The sequence below is a fragment of the Bombina bombina genome, chromosome 1 (assembly GCF_027579735.1).
Source record: "Bombina bombina isolate aBomBom1 chromosome 1, aBomBom1.pri, whole genome shotgun sequence".
NCBI classification, from domain to species: domain Eukaryota; kingdom Metazoa; phylum Chordata; class Amphibia; order Anura; family Bombinatoridae; genus Bombina; species Bombina bombina.
In genome coordinates, this window is record NC_069499.1 from 851,978,106 (window position 1) to 852,000,244 (window position 22,139).

Genomic DNA, 22,139 nt, shown 5'->3' on the forward strand with positions numbered 1-22,139 from the left:
AACCTGTCTTCAGGCTTCCCCAACAGGCAAGATTTTCAGGATTACCTTCTGTAAGAGCAGGTAAAATAACCATGGTTACTAATCAGCTGATTATTTCACCTGCGCTCCAGTTCAGATATTCTCAAAATGTGGCCTGTTAGGTAGGCCTGAGCACAGGTTTGAAAACCAGTGATCTAAGTTGTATCCTCGTAATAAAAACCCTTGATGTCATTTCATCTGCTTGTTTATTATATTCTTCACTAGAGGCACAATTTGTCCCTGATGACTATACAGGGGTCAAATGGCAAAACATCTTCCTTTTATCAAAAATATATAATAAATAACTATATACACTATCTATTAAGGATGGGGTGCAGTGTATTATAACTTGGTACACAATCAAATTCTGTGAAGAACTGAAAAAAAGAATACACTCGTTTCCACTCTCACCGTTAAATTATGTTATCATTTGATCATGGTATTATTAAAACTTAAAATGAAGATAAACTTACCTTAATGTTGACCGAGTATAGCATTTTGTTTGTAAAATAAATAAGACTTCCATTCATCAATTTTCATATTTTTGTGTATACAGTATATAAAGTTATCGCCGTATAAAACTATGCATAAATGATCCACAAATTCAACCCGTATTTTTTTTTTTTATCCGTCGATCAAGTTTTTCTCAAATCCAATTGAAATTCTGGCCTTAAGGCGGCCGTCACTCCCCGTCATCCGCCCCTTCTTGCAGCTGCGCATGCACTATTCAATTTTTCTTCATAATGAAATTCAAACGCGCTCCCGTTTAGCGCACGCATATTTGTAACAGCTATGAATTCTCCTAGTAGCAAATATTGAACAGCAATTATCGCATGCGATTTGCGCATGCACATTGTAATCCAAGATCGTGAACGCCCATTTGAAAGCACCTAGAGAGCGGGTGGGACCGCTGAAGACGTCAGACAATGAAGAAGGAAGTAGGGCTTGGGAGGAGTTGGGATCAAAACAGTGGTGAATTAGAAATATATTTTTTATTAAAACTATGGCAGAAATTGAAAAAATAATAATGTTTAAAACATAATAATGGGTTTAATAGTATGGCCTTGGTGGGGGTAAAAATCTATATGATAATCAATTATTGAGTCTTAATATATAAGTTGATGTGATAAGAGATTCCCAAAGGCAGTAAAAAATAATTTGAGAACAGTAGGTTCCATACACTATATATAATTATATAACATATGGGGGCTTAATATAGATCACCTTTCTTATTTTATACCAAAATTTGTTAAAGGGACAGTAAACACTAGAATTTTTGTTGTTTAAAAAGGTAGATAATCCCTTTATTACCCATTCCCCAATTTTGCATAACCAACAGTTATAATAATATAAGTTTTACCTCTGTAATTACCTTGTATCTAAGCCTATGCAAACTGCCCCCTTATTTCAGTTCTTTTGACAGACTTGCATTTTTAGCCAATCAGTGCTGACTCCTAGGAGCTTCACATGCCTGAGCTCAATATTATCTATATAAAACAGATGAACTAACACCCTCTAGTGGTGAAAAACTGTCAAAATGCTTTCAGATTAGAGGCAGTCTTCAAGGTCTAAGAAATTTAGCACATGAACCTCCTAGATTTATTTTCAACTAAGAATACCAAGAGAACAAAGCAAAATTGGTAATAAAAGTAAATTGGAAAGTTGTTTAAAATTACATGCCCTATTTAAATCATGAAAGATTTTTTTTTTACTTTACTGTCCCCTATTTCGTCACTGATGCGTTTTGCCATTTGAAAAAGCCATGATGACGAAACGCGTCAGTGGTGCTTGTGTGTCTTCTCATATTTTAACCAGCATAATGGGTTCTTAATAGTTAGAATAATATAAGGGGAACCAACAAGTAATGACATATGTTTGAGAACTCACAAGGTTTATAATGAGAAATACACCGGCAGTATTTCAGATTAAATAAGGTTCCACTCACCTAATTTTGGTATAACATAAGAAAAGGGATGTACAGTAAACCACCATATGTTATATAATCATAAATAGTGTATTGAATCTACTGTTGTAAAACTCTTATCACATCAACTAATATACCAGGACTCAATTGATTATCATATGCACTTTTACCCCTACCAAGATCATACTATTAAACCCATTATTGTATCTTTAAACATTTTTTCTCTTTTTTTTTTATAAATAATTTTTAAATAAGTTAAATTTTTAATAATACCATGATCAAATAATTTAATGCAGAGTGCAAACAAGTATTTTTTTTCAGTTCTTTTTCCCCCCTTTCATTATTCAGAGAGAGCATGCAATTTTAAGCAACTTTCTAATTTACTTCTATCAAATTTTCTTGGTTCTTTTGGTATCTTTATTTGAAAAGCAGGAATCTAAGCTTAGTAGCCAACCCATTTTTGGTTCATCACCCTGGGTAGCGCTTGCTGATTGGTGGCTACATTTAGCCACCAATCAGCAAGCGCTTCCCAGGTGCTGAACCAGAAATAGGCCGGCTCCTTAGCTTAGTTTCCTGCTTTTCAAATAAAGATACCAAGAGAACCAAGAAAACTTGATAGAAATAAATTAGAAAGTTGATTAAAATTGCATGCTCTATCTGAATCATGAAAGAAAAAAAAATTGGGTTTGGTATCCCTATTAACATGATTATTTTTCTCCTTCCACAAAAGTACAGCTAAAAATATAAATGATTAACCTAATAAACTGGAGACAGTAATAAAATTATTTGGAGGTGATCTATGGGCTCCATGTACGAAGCAGCGAGAGCTGCTCCAGAGCACTTGCGGGACAGGTTCGCAAATGCGAGCCTGCTCCCCGAAATGTAACAAGCAGCGGCCATTAGACCGCTGTGTCTCACACCCTACGGCACTTCTGAGGTGGCGAGGGAAAATCACAGAGCTAGCTCGCTCTCAGTGATTGCCAGCCCCTTCGGTAGCACGAATGGACGGGCATCACACACTGCGAGGCTGTCCGCCCACCTCTTAGAACATGGAGCCCTATGTATTTGTAATGGTATAGAACAAAATCAGTCCGTTTTTGATATAACTGGAAAATAATCTTAAAAAGTTATTCTAAAAATGAAAACTTTATGTAGAAAACCATGATTTAATTGAGGCTTACTAACTAGTGATTTTAATTCATCAGTATCTATTTGATTCAAAAGGAACAGTCTACTAAAGAATTTGTATTATTCAAAAATACAGATAATCCTTTTATTACCCATTCCCCAGTTTTGCATAAACAGTTATATTAATATACTTTTTACCTCTGTGATTACCTTGTATTTAAGCCTCTGCAGACTGCCTCCTTATCTCAGTTCTTTTGACAGACTTGCATTTTAGCCACAGTGCTGACTCATTAATAACTCCACGGGAGTGAGCACAATCTATGACACACATGAACTAGCACTGTCTAGCTGCGAAAAACTGTCAAAATTCATTGAAATAAGAGGCAGACTTTTTTATGGTTTAGAAATAAGCCTAACTAGTTTTAGCTTTCAACAAAGAATACCAAGGGAAATAAATATGATACAAGTAATTTGGAAAGTTGTACTGTATGCCCTATCTGAATCATGAAAGTTTAATTTGACTAAACTGTCCCTGTGCACAACTTGCTAAAGGGACAGTAAAGTTAAAAAAAAAACTTTCATGATTCTCATAGGGCATTTAATTTTAAACAACTTTCCAATTTACTTTTATTACCAATTTTGCTTTATTCTCTTGGTATTCAAAGTTGAAAGCTAAATCTAGGAGGTTCATATGCTAATCTCTTAGACCTTGAAGGCCGCCTCTAATCTGAAAGCATTTTTACAGTTTTTTACCACTAGAGGGCGCTAGTTCATGTGTTTCATATAGATAACATTGAGCTCAGGTACATGAAGCTCCTAGGAGTCAGCACTGATTGGCTAAAAATGCAAGTCTGTCAAAAGAACTGAAATAAGGGGGCAGTTTGCAGAGGCATAGATACAAGGTAATCAGAGGTAAATAGTATATTATTATAACTGTGTTGGTTATGCAAAACTGGGGAATGGGTAATAAAGGGATTATCTACCTTTTTAAACAACAAAAAGTCTGGTGTTTACTGTCCGTTTAATGGAAGTAACTTTGACAGTTTCTTAAAACTACACTATCTTTCTGAATCAAGAAAGTTTAATTTTGACTTTAGTGTCTGTTTAAGCGATATAACACACAAACCCCCGGATGCTGTGTCTCAGTATCAGGGCAGGCAAGCTGAACATGTGATCTCCCTTCCTGATGAGATTTGTCAGAGATCACATGTTCAGCTTGCCTACTCTGATACTGAGACACAGCGTCCTGGGGTTTGTGTGTTAAATTGCTTACTCTGTTCATCCATGCATGGCATATGGAACTGTGATCCCTTGAGTGACTTAAAGGGCCAGTAAATACAGTAAATTTGTATAAACAACAAATACATGATAAAAAGACACTGCAATAGTTCTTACTCTGAACTTCAAATAGTAGATTTTATTGTGACAATTTTCAGTTATGTCTATTTCCACTCTCCTGTATTATGTGACAGACAAATTTGCCAGAAAATATTTTGCTGCTTATTTCAAATTCAAAGTGCTATTGTATATTTTTAAATTGTTGTTTTTAGTGGTCATTTTGATCAGTCACATGGTTTTGTAGTCTAAGACATAAAAAAAAAAAGAAGTTAGTCTCCACTGAGGGAAATAAGGGATAAATATAAATAATATACTGATCAAATATCCACACACACAAATTTACAAAATATATAGTTTTATTTTTTTTTATCAATCTTATGTTTATGGAAAAAAACAAAAACATTTAAGTAACTTGATTAACACCTCTGATTAAGTCAAAGTTTATTCAAATGCATTTCATGTGCTGTTGTCTTGGAAAATAATTAGATACTTATAATCCAAGGTATGAAAAAAAAAAAATATATCCATACAACACGTATTCTTTTGAGTCCATAAAGTGCTTTTAGTTGCATACAATTCCCTGCAACATAACATTCCACTTAAATACATTGTTAACTTTATCAGCTAAAAAGCTAATTTCATTATCCATTCACCTTTACTCCTTATGTCATGCTATTTTTGCCTCAACATAAACTCTTCCATATACAAGTGGCAAAACTCTTTCCTGCAGGAAAAGATCACAGATATGCCACTTTAGCTCATTATTAATCAGACAGCCATTGCCGCCCCCCATTATTATTGCATTATAATAGTCTATTAATGCTCTAACTCCTCTTTTAATAGGCTTTCTTGAGGAACTGGCTCCTTGATAGTGGATGCCATGCCAGGAAGGCCGCTTCTTTTGCGAGCTGCAGTTTCAATTTTTTGCACCAACTCCACATCCCATGCATGGGTCACAAAGCTCAAGACATTGCCCATCTTCTCACTCCCCACTCTCCCAACCCGGCCCACTCTGTGAAGGTAGTCCTGTAGCGTGGCAGGAAAGTCATAATTTACTACAACTTCTACTCTCTTGCTGTCCAAGCCCCTTGATGCTATATCTGTGCATACAAGCACATCAGTCTTTCCTTTCAGAAATGTTTCAAAGATACCAACTCTCATGGCTGCTGGCATCTGGCCCTGAAGCCTGGTGTGGTTGATGCCATGGTCATCTAAGATATAGCCAAGCCAATTCACGGTACTTGAACTGTTGCAGAAAATAAGCACTCCAGCTCCAGGACTATCAACAGCTTGTTTCTTCAACAACTGCAGTAACTCTGCAACTTTATCTGCCCCTTTAACCTTCAAGAAGGTCTGTTGAACATGGGACATAAGAAAATGCAACTTCTTGCTTTTGATGGTTGTGATACTCCCAAGATCTGTTACCTTACCCAGCACTTGGCCAACCCCACCAGGAAAGGTAGCGCCAATCACTGCAAGCTGGGCTTTCTTCTCTGGGCCTCGTATCTCACTCTTACGGGAAGCAATCCTGGTATGATTGAGAATGTCCTCCACTAGCTCAGAGAAGCTCTCATCAAATAACGTGTCTGCCTCATCCAGTACAATATAGTTCAAACATTCTAAACTTAAAGTGTCCCTTCTTAGAGCTTTCCATAGTGCACCTGGGGTAGCAATCAAGATATCGATAGGGCCCCTGCGCAGTTGCTTGTCCACTGATCCACGTCCTCGCCCACCACCAATTGAACTGACAGTCAATCCTAGCTGAGCACACAGTTTACGTGCAACAGATGACACCTGGTTGGCAAGCTCCCTAGATGGCACCAGGATAAGATTACATGGATCAGGAAAATTGTTGCTGGTAACTAGATGGCTGGGGCGGAGGTGTGTTTTATTAGCCAATGGTGGTAAGTCTGGCATTACATTGTCATACGAATAAGCATGGTGGTCCCTCTGTTTACTTGTTGCTTCGCTGGTCAGTAAGCGGTGCACTACAGGTAGTAGATAGGCAAGAGTCTTGCCACTGCCAGTCTCAGCTGCGCACAGAAGGTTGTGGCCTCTTAGCAGGACAGGAATGGTCTCGTTCTGCACCCAAGTGGGGCTGCTCAAGCCCATTTCATTCAGAGATGAAACTAGGCGGTCCTCCAACCCTAGGGAACTGAAGCTGCGGTCTGAATCTGGCCCAGGGCCCTCTTTATGTAGCCGCTGGATAGTGAAGTAATCTCCTGAGGACTGCCGATTCTTCCATCCACCACTTACTAGTTCAGGACTTTCCCACTTGCCCCAGACCTCCCCGGCAGACTGGTTAAATTGGGGTCGCCGACTCTGTATCAGCAGTTTCCCAGCTCTGGGAGTGATCACATGCTCAGAGCGACCCTTCTTCCACTGACCTTTCTGTATCTCTTGAGCACGCCGGGGGAGAAGGATCACTGGAAGCTGCCCTGAAGAGGACGATGTCCGGGACACACAGAATCGGCCAATAACCCCTCGCAATAAGACCGCATCTGAACAGAACAGCTTATGGAAAGGCATGAGGAGAAGCCGAGGATCATGCACCGTGGCCTATCCAGCATGTATTATTTACCAGCGGTACCGCGCAGCATAATGACGTCATGCGGATCTAGGAAGTGACGTGTGACCTGTAAACACGTGTAGTGCAAGACAGGGAGCAGCTGGAGGAAGAGAGGAGGAACAGACTGAGTGAGTTCAGGACAGAGTAAGAGTGCGGGAGAAAGGATGGTTACTGTAGCTTATGAAATATTCAGTAAAATGTCTGTCGGGATAGATATTTAGCTAGTTACAGTTACATTTTATATGACAAAAATCTATATGATCCATAACCAACTTATACGATGTAGCTCACATTCACTAATATGTGAGAGAACCTTTCCAAGATGTTGTGGCTATTTTTTTCCCCATCACCGGAAAATTATATAAATTTTGTTAACGAGTATGATGATGCTTTAAATTGCTATGGGAATGGGAGGGGTTGAAAACTTGGTTTCTGTGTCAAAGTAAAGTCTGTCTGCACTGCAGTCACTTAGATTGTTTACTTTCTATGTATCACAACATACCCTACCTGTCACTCAACTGAACTGCATACATATGTAATGTTTCAAGAACATTCAATTGTCAGTTTGTTTACAATATTGCTTACATTTGCAGCTCAGGGACAAACCCTTTAAAAAAAACAAAAACCTTTATCTACTCAGCTGAGGACACCGGTTGTTTTTTTTAAAGGGTTTGTCCCTAACTAATTATGTTCCTGTAACCCTTTCATGACAGGGCTAATTTGAAAGAAATTGAAATCCTGCAATTGTGGACGCGATCACAAGATTTCAATGATTGAATCGGGTCAGGAATGCGTCCCTATGATGCTAGGCACGCCCTCCAGACCGCAATCGCATCCTGGAAGTGCCTATTCCGTCCTAACGGCGCTTAAGCCCGGCACGGTTAGGATGGAATAGAACGTCAGAAAGGCATTAAAAGCTTAAACAATGCATTTCACCTCCCCAAAAAATCTTTAAAACTTCTGTTCTTAAAGGGTTCACTGTAAAATTGTTTTTCCCTGAATGTGTTCTCCATGACTTGCTATAGCAGCTGCAGTGTATAAAATGTATGATAAATGGCTCATTTATGCTTCTTTTTGCAAAAGAAAAAGCTGGATTTTCTTTTTGAAACCACTGCCGTAAATAGCCTAAGCTTCAGACAGATCAGATCTTGTTGTCTTATCACTCAAATGCTTCACTTTTTTTATCTCTGTCTCTGTACAATACTTAGAAAGCACAATTGAAAATTAACATTTTAGAGCTTTATCTTTTCCACCTCCCACTGTGAGTGTAATTTCTTCTGCTGGCTGTGTTTACATAGTTTGACAATAGCTTATACCTAGGTATATAAACTTTCAGTATACTAAGGCTAAGTCAAGTTACTTCAAATGCCAATATAAATGCAAGCAATGTAATACACTCCAGCAGGTAACATGGATAATTGGGAACAAATTAAAAGGAGAGAGTTTTTCGGTAAACTGTCCCTTTAAAGGGACAATGAACACCTTATAATTACAAGACATGTCTTTTGTCTTGCAATATAATTCTGTTCTTAAAGGAACAATGAACTCCTTGTAATTACAAGACATGTCTGTTGTCTTGCAATGTAATATATCACCATTTACCAAAATTTAGAGACAATAATAATATATCAGCCATATCTTGTTGACTGCTATTGATTTTCAGTAGTCAAACTCCACCAATCATTTGCCTTGTTTGGAACAGCCAATCCAGGCTTGAGTCTGTAGAAAACAAGGTTAACTGCATTATTTGTGTTAGTTTAAAGTGCATTGTTTTGCAATTATTATCTGCTGAACAGCTAATTAGGGAAAACATACGTAGCAGGGTAAGCCCTGATAAGTCTGCAGTGTGCTTTTTCAGCTGTAAGAATTAGAAATGCCACAATTTTTTTAGAGCTAATTACATGAAAAGTGGACAAAAGCAATAATGAGTACAATGCAAAGTTGTCCTTTATACACATTTTATTTAAAAATCACAAGTTGTTTGCTGGCTCTAAAGGACCACTGTAAGCTCAATGTAAGTTCGCTTTTTACATTATTTTTAAAAACTTTTTTTAAACATATTCTCCATAGGATGTCATTATCACTTTTCTGAAATAAATACAGGGGTACCTGTAATACTGTGTATTACAGGTCTCCTATAGGAGACGCTAAATTACAATGATAGATGTTACCAAAAAACCTTTGTGTATATGAATCTCACAATGCAATATGAATATATAAAATATATAAATTCTGAAATATAAAATATATAAATTCTGAAATATAAAATATATATACAAACGTAACCCTCGTTGTAACCAGTACAACTATAAAAGAGTCCAATAAATGTCCTCAAGTGTCCATGTGAACAGGCAGCTCTCGGTCTTCACCCACAAGGATGATACAACTTCTATGATGGATAACTGAAACAGAAACAGAGGCGCCACATGTGTAGATCAATAAGGACCACAATATCCAAGCAAGACAAGACACAGGGTACTCACAAGCGTGGAGGCACTCTGTTGTGCCTATAGAAGCAGGCTGGTATTCTGACAGCAAACCAGCTGGCTGTGTAAGGGAATCCCCGTCGTAGCAAACAGCACTGGTGTCCTGTGGCTTCAGATCTCCAAAATGCCACTCTTACCTGAATCACTTTCTGCAAGCTGGAACTGAAGTAAGGAAAGGGAGAAGGGCTGAACTGCCTTTAGGTTACTAACAAGGAGACTGCAACACTTACGCCAGACTTGTAAAAAGTAATATTAGCATTTATTATTGTACAGAATAAAAAAAACACCAACAATAAGGTAAGTTACAGCTGGGTGTGTTATAAGCAAGTCTCCTCTCAATTTGCAGAGATAATAGCGACGAGTTTCTCGGGGATAAACCCCGTTTCCTCAGGCTTGTATACTCTGACTCCATCTGAATGCCCTTTAAATAGGGCTAAGTAACCACATGTTTCAATAAACACTCCCCTTCCTTTACAAATATAAACCAATGATATCTTTCCTTTCCCTATACACCCACTTGTTGCCGTAATTAAATTTGTGTTGTTATTTATTTGTAATAGTGTAGTCTAAAATACATCTATCACACCTTTCTAGAAATTGTGTAATATAATGTATTAATTTGTAAAATTCAATGGACATCAACAAATGCAGATCGTGAAAAGCTTAATATTCGTGCTTATGTAAACAAACTAAATCTGTTTCGTCTCATCTGCCAATCAAAACGGATCTTTAAGAGGCTTGTACCTCAAACTCCATCTGATTCGTCAATCGCTAAAGTTATGAAAAAACTACAAGTACCACAATGCCTGTATGTATTGAGCTATGTCACTCGTAGGTGCTGCAACATAGAAATGTGACGTGGCCGGAAGTGTTTAAGCGTGACTGCCCGTCCAGTTTCACGGACTACCCAATGAGATCGCTAATCTCGGGAAAATAACAACAGAATAGTAATAAGTAATTGGATACGTAAACCCAGCCACATGATTGGCTATAGATGTGAGGTCTGATATGACAACATCTACAGGGCAATCGGATTATATATATTTGAATGTGTGATACATAATAATAAATAATAATAATGATACTATTGATGGTGTGCATCCCTGAACTCTTAGAAGATAACCAAAAACATCGTAATCCTATGAGTGTAAATGTACATGTGACTTTGATGTGAAAGCCATTTATAGGCATTAATGTGTAAAAACTGCTTCTTGAAACATTATGAATTCGTGCAAATGTATGATACCCAAAATATTATATAAAAAGGGTATAGTGGATATTGTCCAATTCATTAATAAAATGTGTGTATATGTTTATTGTGATAATAAAATGTGTGTAAATACTATCAATAATACAAAATGTATGTAAAATTTGTGTGAATATGTTTATTGTGATAATAATATGTGTGAATATGCTTATTGTGATAGTAAACTGTCTGAAAATGCTATCAATAATACAAAATGTTTGTGTGTAAAAATGAAAGAAACCTTTATGGTATGAATGAAGAATTAACATTAAATAAATTCATTCATATAAAGGTACATATCGTGTATATATAAAATATTTAATCATTGTGTGGTATATATACATATAAGCCATAAAAATGTCTCCCTAAATGTAAATAAAACTCCAACCCTTGTGTATATAAATAAACAATGTCCCTAGTGTATATAGCTTAGCAACAAATGGGGAGAGAAAGTCCAGAGTACATAATACCAATAACATAATAAATATAACTACCTAAAATATACTCATAATAATAATAAAAATAATAAATGGATCAAAATTATAATAAAATAAAATATATAATAGATAAATAAAAATTATAATAAAATGAATATGTGTGTGTCCACACATATGTACACCAACACATATACACCTACAATAACATAATTGAAATTAGGATTAAATGGTGGGGGGGAACAAATGATCCCACAAACAAACTCCATAACATAAATGAATATATAACCAGTTAGTATAAGCAAAAATCAATGAATATAGCAGAGATCTATCTCAACAATATGACAATAAATTAATGATGTATATAATAATTATATAAATGCAGCTGAATCTATAACCTCATTAAGACCTGTGGGAAATAAACTGTTGAATTTGAAAATTTTGATGTTCCTCAAGTGTTCACTCCATCGAGTTCTGACCTTCCTACAGGTCCTGCCTATATACTGTATCCCACATTTACATGATAGTGCATAAATGACAAAACTTGAATCACAGGTCATTCTACTTTTTATAGGGAATGTTTCCCCTGTACTATGGGAAACTATATTGGTAGATCTGTGGGTTATGTATTTACACGTGAAGCAGGGTTTCTTTCCACATCTATATACTCCCATCTTATTGAAGATTATTGAAGATATTATTCCCTATCCTACCTACCGGTCTTGGTGTGTTGACAGTTTTCCTTTTTGACATGACAACCTTGCTCGGGGCCAATTTTTGCTTGTAGGTTGGTGCTCTTTTGAACACCAGTTTTGGTTGTGGTGGAAGAGTTTTATTTAAAATAGGATCTTTAATAGGTTCGGCCAGTGCTTTTTTAGGACTTTGTTGATGATTCTATGGTTAGAATTGTACTGTGTAACGAACAGTGGTTGTTTATTTATCTCCTCTTTATTTTCATGTTTATGTGGGACTGCTGATAGTAATTGTTCTCTATTTAAATCCCTTGCTCTCTGATGACCCTTATTAATAAGCTCTAGGGGATACCCTTTTTCCAAGAATCTAGATGTTAAAATTTGGGATTGTTGGTTGTATTGTTCTATTGTACTGCAGTCTACAGAACTGACTGAATGGAATGTTAGTTTTCCATTTTGTTAAATGATTACTGGAAAAATGTAAGAAATTTTTGCAGTCTACTTTTTTGAAATAAGTAGAGGTCGAAATGTTACCCTGTTGGTCCCAAGAAAGTATAACATCTAGAAATTCTATACTATCCTTCTGTAAATTATGGGTGAAGCCTATGCCCATATTGTTCTCATTCAGATGTGCAACAAAATTGAGGGCATCGGATTCTGAACCATCAAAAATAAAAATTAAATCATCTATGTAACGGCCATAGAACACCAGATTGCCCCTCCATTGCGAGTTATAAATATATGAATCTTCATAATGACCCATAAAGAGATTTGCAAAACTATGGGCAAATCTGGTGCCCATGGCCGTTCCCTTGATCTGTAAATAAAAAGTGTCCAAAAACTGAAAATAATTATGTTGCAAAATAAAATTAATAAGCGATTATTAAATATTCCTTTTGCATCGTAGGCATGTAAAAATCTCTACTTAAATATAACTGTGTAGCAATTATCCCTAAATCATGAGATATATTTGAATAGAGAGACCCCACATCGCATGAGAGCAAAAAATAGTTTCTACTGTTGTTGCGTTTTATACCCGATAGTTTGTTGAGCAGATCTTTAGTATCTTTAATATAAGACGGTAAATAAATAACATATCTCTGAAGGTAGATGTCTATAAACTCGGATAGCCTATCGGTAATGCTGTTCATACCCGCTATGATGGGCCTACCAGGGGGAACTTTATCATCTTTATGAAGTTTTGGAAGATGGTAATATTATGGTGTACTGGGGTGGTCAGGTGTAAGGTATCGTTTTTCTTTTTTTGTGAGAATATCAGAAGCAAAACCTTGTTCTAACAAGTGATTAAGTATCCTTGTATATTCAATAGTAGGATCATAAGATAATTTTATATAATAATTAGTATCATCCAATATACTATGGGCCTCTTTGATATAATCAGGGTAGTTTTGTAAAACTATGCCACCCCCCCTTATCAGCCTGACGGATGACCAAGTTCTGGTCATCCATCAGGCTTCTAAGGAACCTGGCTTCATTGGGCCAAGTTTTCTTTTTCCCCATAATCCTATTAGGCATGGATTCGAAATCCTCTAAGACTAATTGTTGATAAAGGTCAATGTAAGACACCTCCTCTTTCGGCGGATGAAAGGTGGAGGGAGGTGCCAATGGAGTATTAATTACTCCCTCAAATAGTTCCTCCATCAATTGACTTGGGGCATACATCAATACTGATGTAGGATTTCTTGTTTGTTGTGTATCTAGCAATACCGGAACACCTTCGATATTTTGTTTTCAGGGGCCTTAACTGCAAAATACCTCTGCAATGATAGTTTGCGGGTGTACTTATTAAGGTCCACGAACAATTCAAAGATGTTGTGGGGATTAGGAGGACAGTAAGATAATCCTCTTCCCAAAACCCTCACTTCGTCATCGGTGAGGGGATGGGAGGAGAGATTAAAGATACCTTTTCTTAATTTTTGTTGGTTTTCCCTCTCCCTCTCCTTCCCCGTTTGGGTAAGGTCTTTTCTTTTGGTTTGTCGAGGGGTTGGGTCTCCTCCTTAGAGGTGCCAGGTTGGGGGTTTCTAAAAAAACCTCGGTTGAAGTAGATGGAGTGTTGTCCATACTATATGTAGAGGGCCTTTCTTCCCTAGAGTGGTCAAAAACATTGTCTTGACCTAAGTTCAGGGCTTGAAATCTGTTATAAATAGGGATGTGGTTGGGATTATTATATTCCTGATGTTCCGGCATTCTTCTATAGTCTCTATCTGGATATATAGGTCTGTGAGAGTTTCCACTATTGCCATAATACTGATTCTCACGTGAATGCAATATATTATGATGATTGTATTGGTTGGTATGATAAGTGTTCTGAGTTGTATTCTTATCTGATTTGTCATTGTGATTAAAATTGCGATTATTTTTATTTTTATTTTTCTGTTTATGATTCTGGACTACAGTCCAATCATTGGTTTTGTTGGTTTTGGTTTTATTATAAGTGTAGACCTCACCTCTATTGTAATCCTCCTCATCTCTTTTCAATTTTATGTTTTTTTTAGTTATAATTTCTGTCTGATAATCATCCACTGATTTAATAGTCTGGGTATTAAGTTTCTGATACTCTGAATGTTCCTTGAACACCTCTAGTTCTTTCTGGACAGAGTCTATTTCTAGCCCCACCTCATCTACCAGCTGCTGCCTATGGGATATAAGTAGATCAATAAGGTTAAAAGAACATTCATCTAAAATATTATACCATTTGGTCAGCAAATCTGTATTATTTTTAAAAGAACAATTCTTAAAAACACGTAAGCCCCTAGGAATCTGTTTCTTTTCTTTGTATTTTTTTCAAACAATCTAGATCCCACCAATGCCTGTTTTCATTTTTTAGCAAATACTCCAATTTGGAGAAGAGACTCTCAATACTTGCATTGGTAGCGGGGTCTATGATGGTTTGTATATTACCATGATTGTTAGTACAATTTTGTCTCCTCAAAGCTCTTTCAGATGAGGATAACATGGTGGTTGTAACTAGAGCAGCTCTCCTATCAAACCAAAAAAATAGGTGTATACTCAGAAATAAATACAGGGGTACCTGTAATACTGTGTATTACAGGTCTCCTATAGGAGGCGCTAAATTACAATGATAGATGTTACCAAAAAACCTTTGTGTATATGAATCTCACAATGCAATATGAATATATAAAATATATAAATTCTGAAATATAAAATATATATACAAACGTAACCCTCGTTGTAACCAGTACAACTATAAAAGAGTCCAATAAATGTCCTCAAGTGTCCATGTGAACAGGCAGCTCTCGGTCTTCACCCACAAGGATGATACAACTTCTATGATGGATAACTGAAACAGAAACAGAGGCGCCACATGTGTAGATCAATAAGGACCACAATATCCAAGCAAGACAAGACACAGGGTACTCACAAGCGTGGAGGCACTCTGTTGTGCCTATAGAAGCAGGCTGGTATTCTGACAGCAAACCAGCTGGCTGTGTAAGGAATCCCCGTCGTAGCAAACAGTACTGGTGTCCTGTGGCTTCAGATCCCCAAAATGCCACTCTTACCTGAATCACTTTCTGCAAGCTGGAACTGAAGTAAGGAAAGGGAGAAGGGCTGAACTGCCCTTAGGTTACTAACAAGGAGACTGCAACACTTACGCCAGACTTGTAAAAAGTAATATTAGCATTTATTATTGTACAGAATAAAAAAAAACCACCAACAATAAGGTAAGTTACAGCTGGTTGTGTTATAAGCAAGTCTCCTCTCAATTTGCAGAGATAATAGCGACGCGTTTCTCGGGGATAAACCCCATTTCCTCAGGCTTGTATACTCTGACTCCATCTGAATGCCCTTTAAATAGGGCTAAGTAACCACATGTTTCAATAAACACTCCCCTTCCTTTACAAATATAAACCAATGATATCCTTCCTTTCCCTATGCACCCACTTGTTGCCGTAATTAAATTTGTGTTGTTATTTATTTGTAATAGTGTAGTCTAAAATACATCTATCACACCTTTCTAGAAATTGTGTAATATAAAGTATTAATTTGTAAAATTCAATGGACATCAACAAATGCCGATCGTGAAAAGCTTAATATTCGTGCTTATGTAAACAAACTAAATCTGTTTCGTCTCATCTGCCAATCAAAACGGATCTTTAAGAGGCTTGTACCTCAAACTCCATCTGATTCGTCAAGCGCTAAAGTAATGAAAAAACTACAAGTACCACAATGCCTGTATGTATTGAGCTATGTCACTCGTAGGTGCTGCAACATAGAAATGTGACGTGGCCGGAAGTGTTTAAGCGTGACTGCCCGTCCAGTTTCATGGACTACCCAATGAGATCGCTAATCTCGGGAAAATAACAACAGAATAGTAATAAGTAATTGGATACGTAAACCCAGCCACATGATTGGCTATAGATGTGAGGTCTGATATGACAACATCTACAGGGCAATCGGATTATATATATTTGAATGTGTGATACATAATAATAAATAATAATAATAATAATGATACTATTGATGGTGTGCATCCCTGAACTCTTAGAAGATAACCAAAAACATCGTAATCCTATGAGTGTAAATGTACATGTGACTTTGATGTGAAAGCCATTTATAGGCATTAATGTGTAAAAACTGCTTCTTGAAACATTATGAATTCGTGCAAATGTATGATACCCAAAATATTATATAAAAAGGGTATAGTGGATATTGTCCAATTCATTAATAAAATGTGTGTATATGTTTATTGTGATAATAAAATGTGTGTAAATACTATCAATAATACAAAATGTATGTAAAATTTGTGTGAATATGTTTATTGTGATAATAATATGTGTGAATATGCTTATTGTGATAATAAACTGTGTGAAAATGCTATCAATAATACAAAATGTTTGTGTGTAAAAATGAAAGAAACCTTTATGGTATGAATGAAGAATTAACATTAAATAAATAAATTCATTCATATAAAGGTACATATCGTGTATATATAAAATATTAAATCATTGTGTGGTATATATACATATAAGCCATAAAAATGTCTCCCTAAATGTAAATAAAACTCCAACCCTTGTGTATATAAATAAACAATGTCCCTAGTGTATATAGCTTAGCAACAAATGGGGAGAGAAAGTCCAGAGTACATAATACCAATAACATAATAAATATAACTACCTAAAATATACTCATTATCACTTTTCTACCTGATCGCTGCAATCTTCTTTCTAAAAATAAACTTTTCCGAACCAACTCCGTGGGTATCTGCCGCTCCTATCCAATCCTGTGTGCAAACCGCAGTTTGAATATGGCGGCCAAATTTCTCACAGCGCATGCACAAGATTGCGCAACGTCACTCCCAGACCTGCTCCGTCACAGAAGGATCCGCTCTATCGATCTTACATAATAAGATAGTAATTCTGGCGTCAGTAGTACAAAATGCGCATGCACTATTGGTGCTGGTTTTGTGCGCATGTGAATGAGGAAAAATTTGGCTTATAATTATATGCATAAGCGGCGAATACGATTGGTTCATGTTTACATACACGTAGGTGCGAAAATAGTGACGTTATCATCGAAAAATAAAAATTGATTTTCTAAGTAAATGAGGCTTCGATTTACAAGAGTTTGAGGTTGGTAAGTTTACTTTAATACACGTTATTTAGAATATGTTATGTTTTGTTTATACAAAAAACAGTCAAAAGTTTGTAATCCTTTAAAAGTATAAACTTCTAGGTAATGCAGTAAGTTTTTTTTTTTGTCAGCTTCAAGTTATTTAAAGGGATTTCAAGTTCAGAAAGCCAGTCCCCATTGAATTCTGCCACAGCTCCTGATTTGTTAGATTATTCTACATAAATAAAAACTTTTTATACAGTGTTTAACTGTACACCTGTTCCAGTAATGAGCTCAGACCACATTGACTAATTGACTTGCCCAAGATTCCTTTACAACTTGTCTATGTTTAAACACCACATTTCTTAAATATTTTTTTAGGGACTCTTGGAGAATGTTGGGACTTTCCTTTTGTGAAAAGACCATTCTGGCCCCCATGGTTCGTATAGGGACTCTACCTATGCGCCTGTTAGCTTTGGATTATGGAGCGGATATTGTGTACTGTGAGGTAAGAATTTCTTCTTTATAAAGTTAAAAGTTTATATATATCACCTGAGTTTGTAACAGGACATTACAATCATAGTCTATGTTCATGCATTATTAGCATTTGGTGAAAAATACATTCATGTCTTTTCTGCTTTTACCATGAAGAATCTCATTATCACCCATGTATCTAAACCTTAGACTAGCTGTTCTTTTTATAGTGTAATGAGATAAGGAGTGGTTGTAGTGTTGGTTGTGGTTCAAAGTTATAAGGGCCCTAGGTGTCAGAATTTGGTCTGGGAAAATAATCTTTGGAATTGTATCACTCAGATAAGGACACTAGTTGTAACAAATAATTTATTATAATTTCGATATATATTTTTGCAATGAGTTGATTTATTTTATTGATTATAAAAAAGTAGTATGTTTCTGTTTTAATAATCATTATTATAAGGCTATTATGAGAAACCAATTACTGAACCAAATGTATCAAAAGATGCATATAGATTTCACCATAACAGAGTGTATACACAATAAAAAACAGATGACTAGGGAGGACAGAACAATAAAACAGAAAATATCGGTTCCAGCTTCCAAATGTTTAACCCTTTAGTGACAGGGTGAAAGTGCCTACATCGGAACACCTGTTCCGATGTAGACAAATTGAAACTATGCGATCGTGCATACGTTGGCGAGATTTCAATTATTGGATCGCATCGGGGGGGGCGTCCCTACAACCCTAGGAACGCCCTCCAGACCGCGATCAAGTCCTAGAAGCACAGAAGGCTTCAGGACAGCCGTTTGTTATGACGTTCTATTCCGTCATAACGGCTTTAAAGCCCAGTGTAATTATGACGGAATAGAACGGCATAACGGCGTTAAAAGGTTAAAAAAGGGACCTTTATTTCTTGATAACAGTGTCCAAGTTACATTGGACCCTGTTATGAATCAATACAAGTCCATTTTTAACAATTGGAGGCTTGAACCAATTTCTTCCGTTTTCTGAAATTTTGAAAGTGACTGATCCAAGGTTGGGTTTTGTTTTCCACTGATGATAATTTGATTGAGGACAAAACAAGACCAGTGTTTAGGGGATATTTCTTAACATACAAAATAGATGACTTACAGCCATCCCATAAAGGTTTAATATAAGCTGACTCCAAAACCTGCAACATCTCATGGTCTCAGTATATATCTTCCTATCTCTTATACATTACTTTGCACATAACTCTACATAGTGACCCTTACACAGGGCTATTACTACAATATATTCACTAAGTGGATCTCAAACTTTTCATGAATCCTAACAAAACAACACCTTACATTTCTAAAAACATATATCAAATATAGTAATCAATAAGATTATTGAGGTACTGGTGGCATACTTTAGTTAGACAATGGTGTTTATCTATTGGTACTTGGAAAATAAGATAAGTTAGGATCCAAAAGTAACATACTCAAATTTAAAGGGACATTCAAGTCAAAATTAAACTTAATGATTCCGATAGAGCATGCAATTTTAACCAACTTTCCAATTTGCTTCCATTAACAAAAATGGCACAATCTTTTTATATTTAAAATTTCTGAGTCACCAGCTCCTTCCGAGGATGTTCAAGAATTTACAGAATATACATATATGCATTTGTGATTGGCTGACGGCTGTCACATGATACAGGAGGAGTGGAAATAGACATAAATTTGAAATGTATCAGAAAGAAAAATCTACTACTCATTTGAACTTCAGACTAAGTGCAATTGGATTGTCTTTGTATCACACATTCGTTGATTATGCAAATCTGCTATATTTGCTGGTCCTTTAATTTCATGAGTAAGGTGGTACAGTCACTTTTCAAGTTACCCTTGCATGCATATTGGTAAGTAGTGTAAGGCTTTCAGTGTGGCCATATGAAGAGATGTAGCCAAAGCTACAGCAAAAATACTTCACCAGTCCTCTTCAAATGATGCATAGAGATAGTAGTATTTTTTTATTTGACAAATGATTGAGCAGTAGGTCAAGAGATGTAAATCTTCCAATTGTTATTTAGATGTTACTTGTGCTCATGCAGTGGAAACAAAGAGCTAAATGTAGCTGTGAACATGCATAGATGAATTTTTCAAAACCATACTTGCAAGTTATGTTTGTAGTTTTATATTGATTTTGAAACATATGCTTATCTTGTATTTGTAGTTTGATATACACTATGTGGCTTAAAGTAGGGCTACAACTAGCGATTATTTTCATAATCGATTAATCGGCCGATTATTTTTTCGACTAATCGGATAAAAAAGATAATCAATAATTGTTTCCTATATTTAAAAAAAACAAAAAAACACATATTGCGTGTTACAAATATAAACTTCAGACTAAAACTTTACATTAACACAACTGTTTGTCCAATTTTTAAGCAGCAGAGCACATTTTTATAAGAAAAACAAAACCGCAAACTGTTTGAAAAGAGGTAGAACTAGAAACAAGTAGGCTATCACTGTTTTTAACATTGTTATTCACTCTTTCAGAAATTTTGCATTGAAATGCAAAAATCTCAACATGTCCACATGCTCCTGGCTAAGGCTGCTTCTCTATTTGCAACTATATTTCCTGCAGCAGAGAAGAGGCACTCAGATGGTGTTGAGGTGCTTGAGATGCATAAGTAGGGTTTTGCCAATTTCGACAAAGTGGGATATTTATCTTTGTTAGCTCTTCACCAATGCAAAGTGTTTTCCACCTTGGCAAGGGGCCTTTCAAAGTAAGCCTGGACTTCATTCTAACATAAAAAATATCTTGAATATCTATATGCAATGGTAAATAACCAGCTATAAAGGTTAAGGGGGAAATATATAATCCTCTCTAAAAATAACAGACGTATAATTATAAAGGTTTGAATTTGGTACATATAATTTATTAAAAATATATATAATTTTTTTTTTTATTATTAAAAAGCGCTAAGGATTGTATATCAATAACAGGACAAAGCCTTACACATTTATCTATACAGTACATATAATCAGCAATAGCAAGCAATCAATAATTGTGCAAACAGATAATAGTGCACATCAATTTAATTAACTCCCATCAATCTAGGGCTAGATGTAAATAACAAGCTCGGCACTATATCATGCAAAGCATAGTCCAAAATCACCTGATTTAATATAAACAATACCAATGACTATTATATCTGGGTTGCACATAAGCCAGGAGTAGTTGTAAACTTATACTGTCATGAAAAAGTGAAAAGTAGACGTCCTTTAGGCTAAGAACATAACCATAAAACAGAATACCATGTGCAGGAGTTCATCGGAGTGAAGCAGCTGGTGCTGTGCACAGACCAACTAATTGCACACCAACTAATCGATTATGACATTCGTTGACAAGTATTTGCATAATTGATTATTATCGATTATGACGATTAGTTGTTGCAGCTCTGGCTTAAAGTTTCTGGACACCACTACTAATTGAGTTCAGGTGTTTCAGCCACACCCAATGCTAACAGGTGCATACAATTACATAAAATATCCATAGCTGATTTTACTGACCACCTAGCTAAAATTTAAAGTTACATAACAGCTTGAGATCTGTGCATATCCTAAAAGGTCTAATTAACTAAAAATAGTTTGCATAAAAAAAATGTTTGAAAATTGCTGGCAAGTATTTTAAAATAATTTTCAAAAATAAGCAAAATGAAATACATAGCTAAGCTGCCTGGAGAAACCAACTCCACCCACCCCTTATCAGTGTTTAGACACAGGCACTGTATTTCAACTGAGTTCACAGCTTCTATGCATGCTACAGCAGAAAATCCCTATTCACTTTTGCCTTCTACTAAAACAACAATAGATATAGATACAGCCATAGAAGGAAATGTGTGGGGGGAGTTAGAGTTTTACAATTCAGAAACTAAAAAGAAAGGGTTAATGGCGAGGCACTGCAGGATGCAGTATGGCTACTTTTTAATGACACCCAGCCAGCAATATTACCTGTGGAGAACACTGAACATGTTCTCTGAAGTGATATATGACACTTCACTAACCGGCAGTCTGATGGAAGAATCTGGGTGTGATGGATGCCAGGAGAATGCTACATACCAGAATGCATAAGGCCTACTTTAAGGATTGGTAGTGGAGGAATAATGGTCTGGTGCTGTTTTTTAGGGTTTGGGCTAGGACCCTTATTTCCAACGAAGGGTCATCTCAATGCTATTGGACACAAATACATTTTAGACTATTGGGTG

At 36.1% G+C, this 22,139-nt stretch overlaps 2 protein-coding genes across 3 annotated transcripts in view; one reads left to right on the top strand and one right to left on the bottom strand.

Annotated features, from left to right (window-relative positions):
* Nucleotides 1–4,478: 4,478 nt before the first annotated feature.
* DDX28 (DEAD-box helicase 28) lies at nt 4,479–6,984 on the bottom strand. The gene is made up of 2 exons (XM_053692490.1): nt 5,062–6,984; nt 4,479–4,653 (listed from the first exon to the last, which is right to left on the bottom strand). Exon 1 carries the CDS (start codon nt 6,935–6,937, stop codon nt 5,225–5,227), a length of 1,713 nt encoding a protein of 570 aa, XP_053548465.1. The 5' UTR covers nt 6,938–6,984; the 3' UTR covers nt 4,479–4,653; nt 5,062–5,224.
* Nucleotides 6,985–7,065: 81 nt separating this feature from the next.
* Nucleotides 7,066–22,139, top strand: part of DUS2 (dihydrouridine synthase 2) — a 438,383-nt gene continuing 423,309 nt past the window's right edge. Inside the window, exons 1-2 of one of the 2 annotated variants that reach the window (XM_053699495.1) lie at nt 7,066–7,105; nt 17,809–17,935. In XM_053699495.1, coding sequence (XP_053555470.1) covers nt 17,822–17,935 — 114 coding nt within the window. In that variant the 5' untranslated portion in view covers nt 7,066–7,105; nt 17,809–17,821. Of the gene's footprint in view, nt 7,122–17,808; nt 17,936–22,139 lie in introns of both variants that reach the window. The other variant, XM_053699494.1, reaches the window with a different exon arrangement.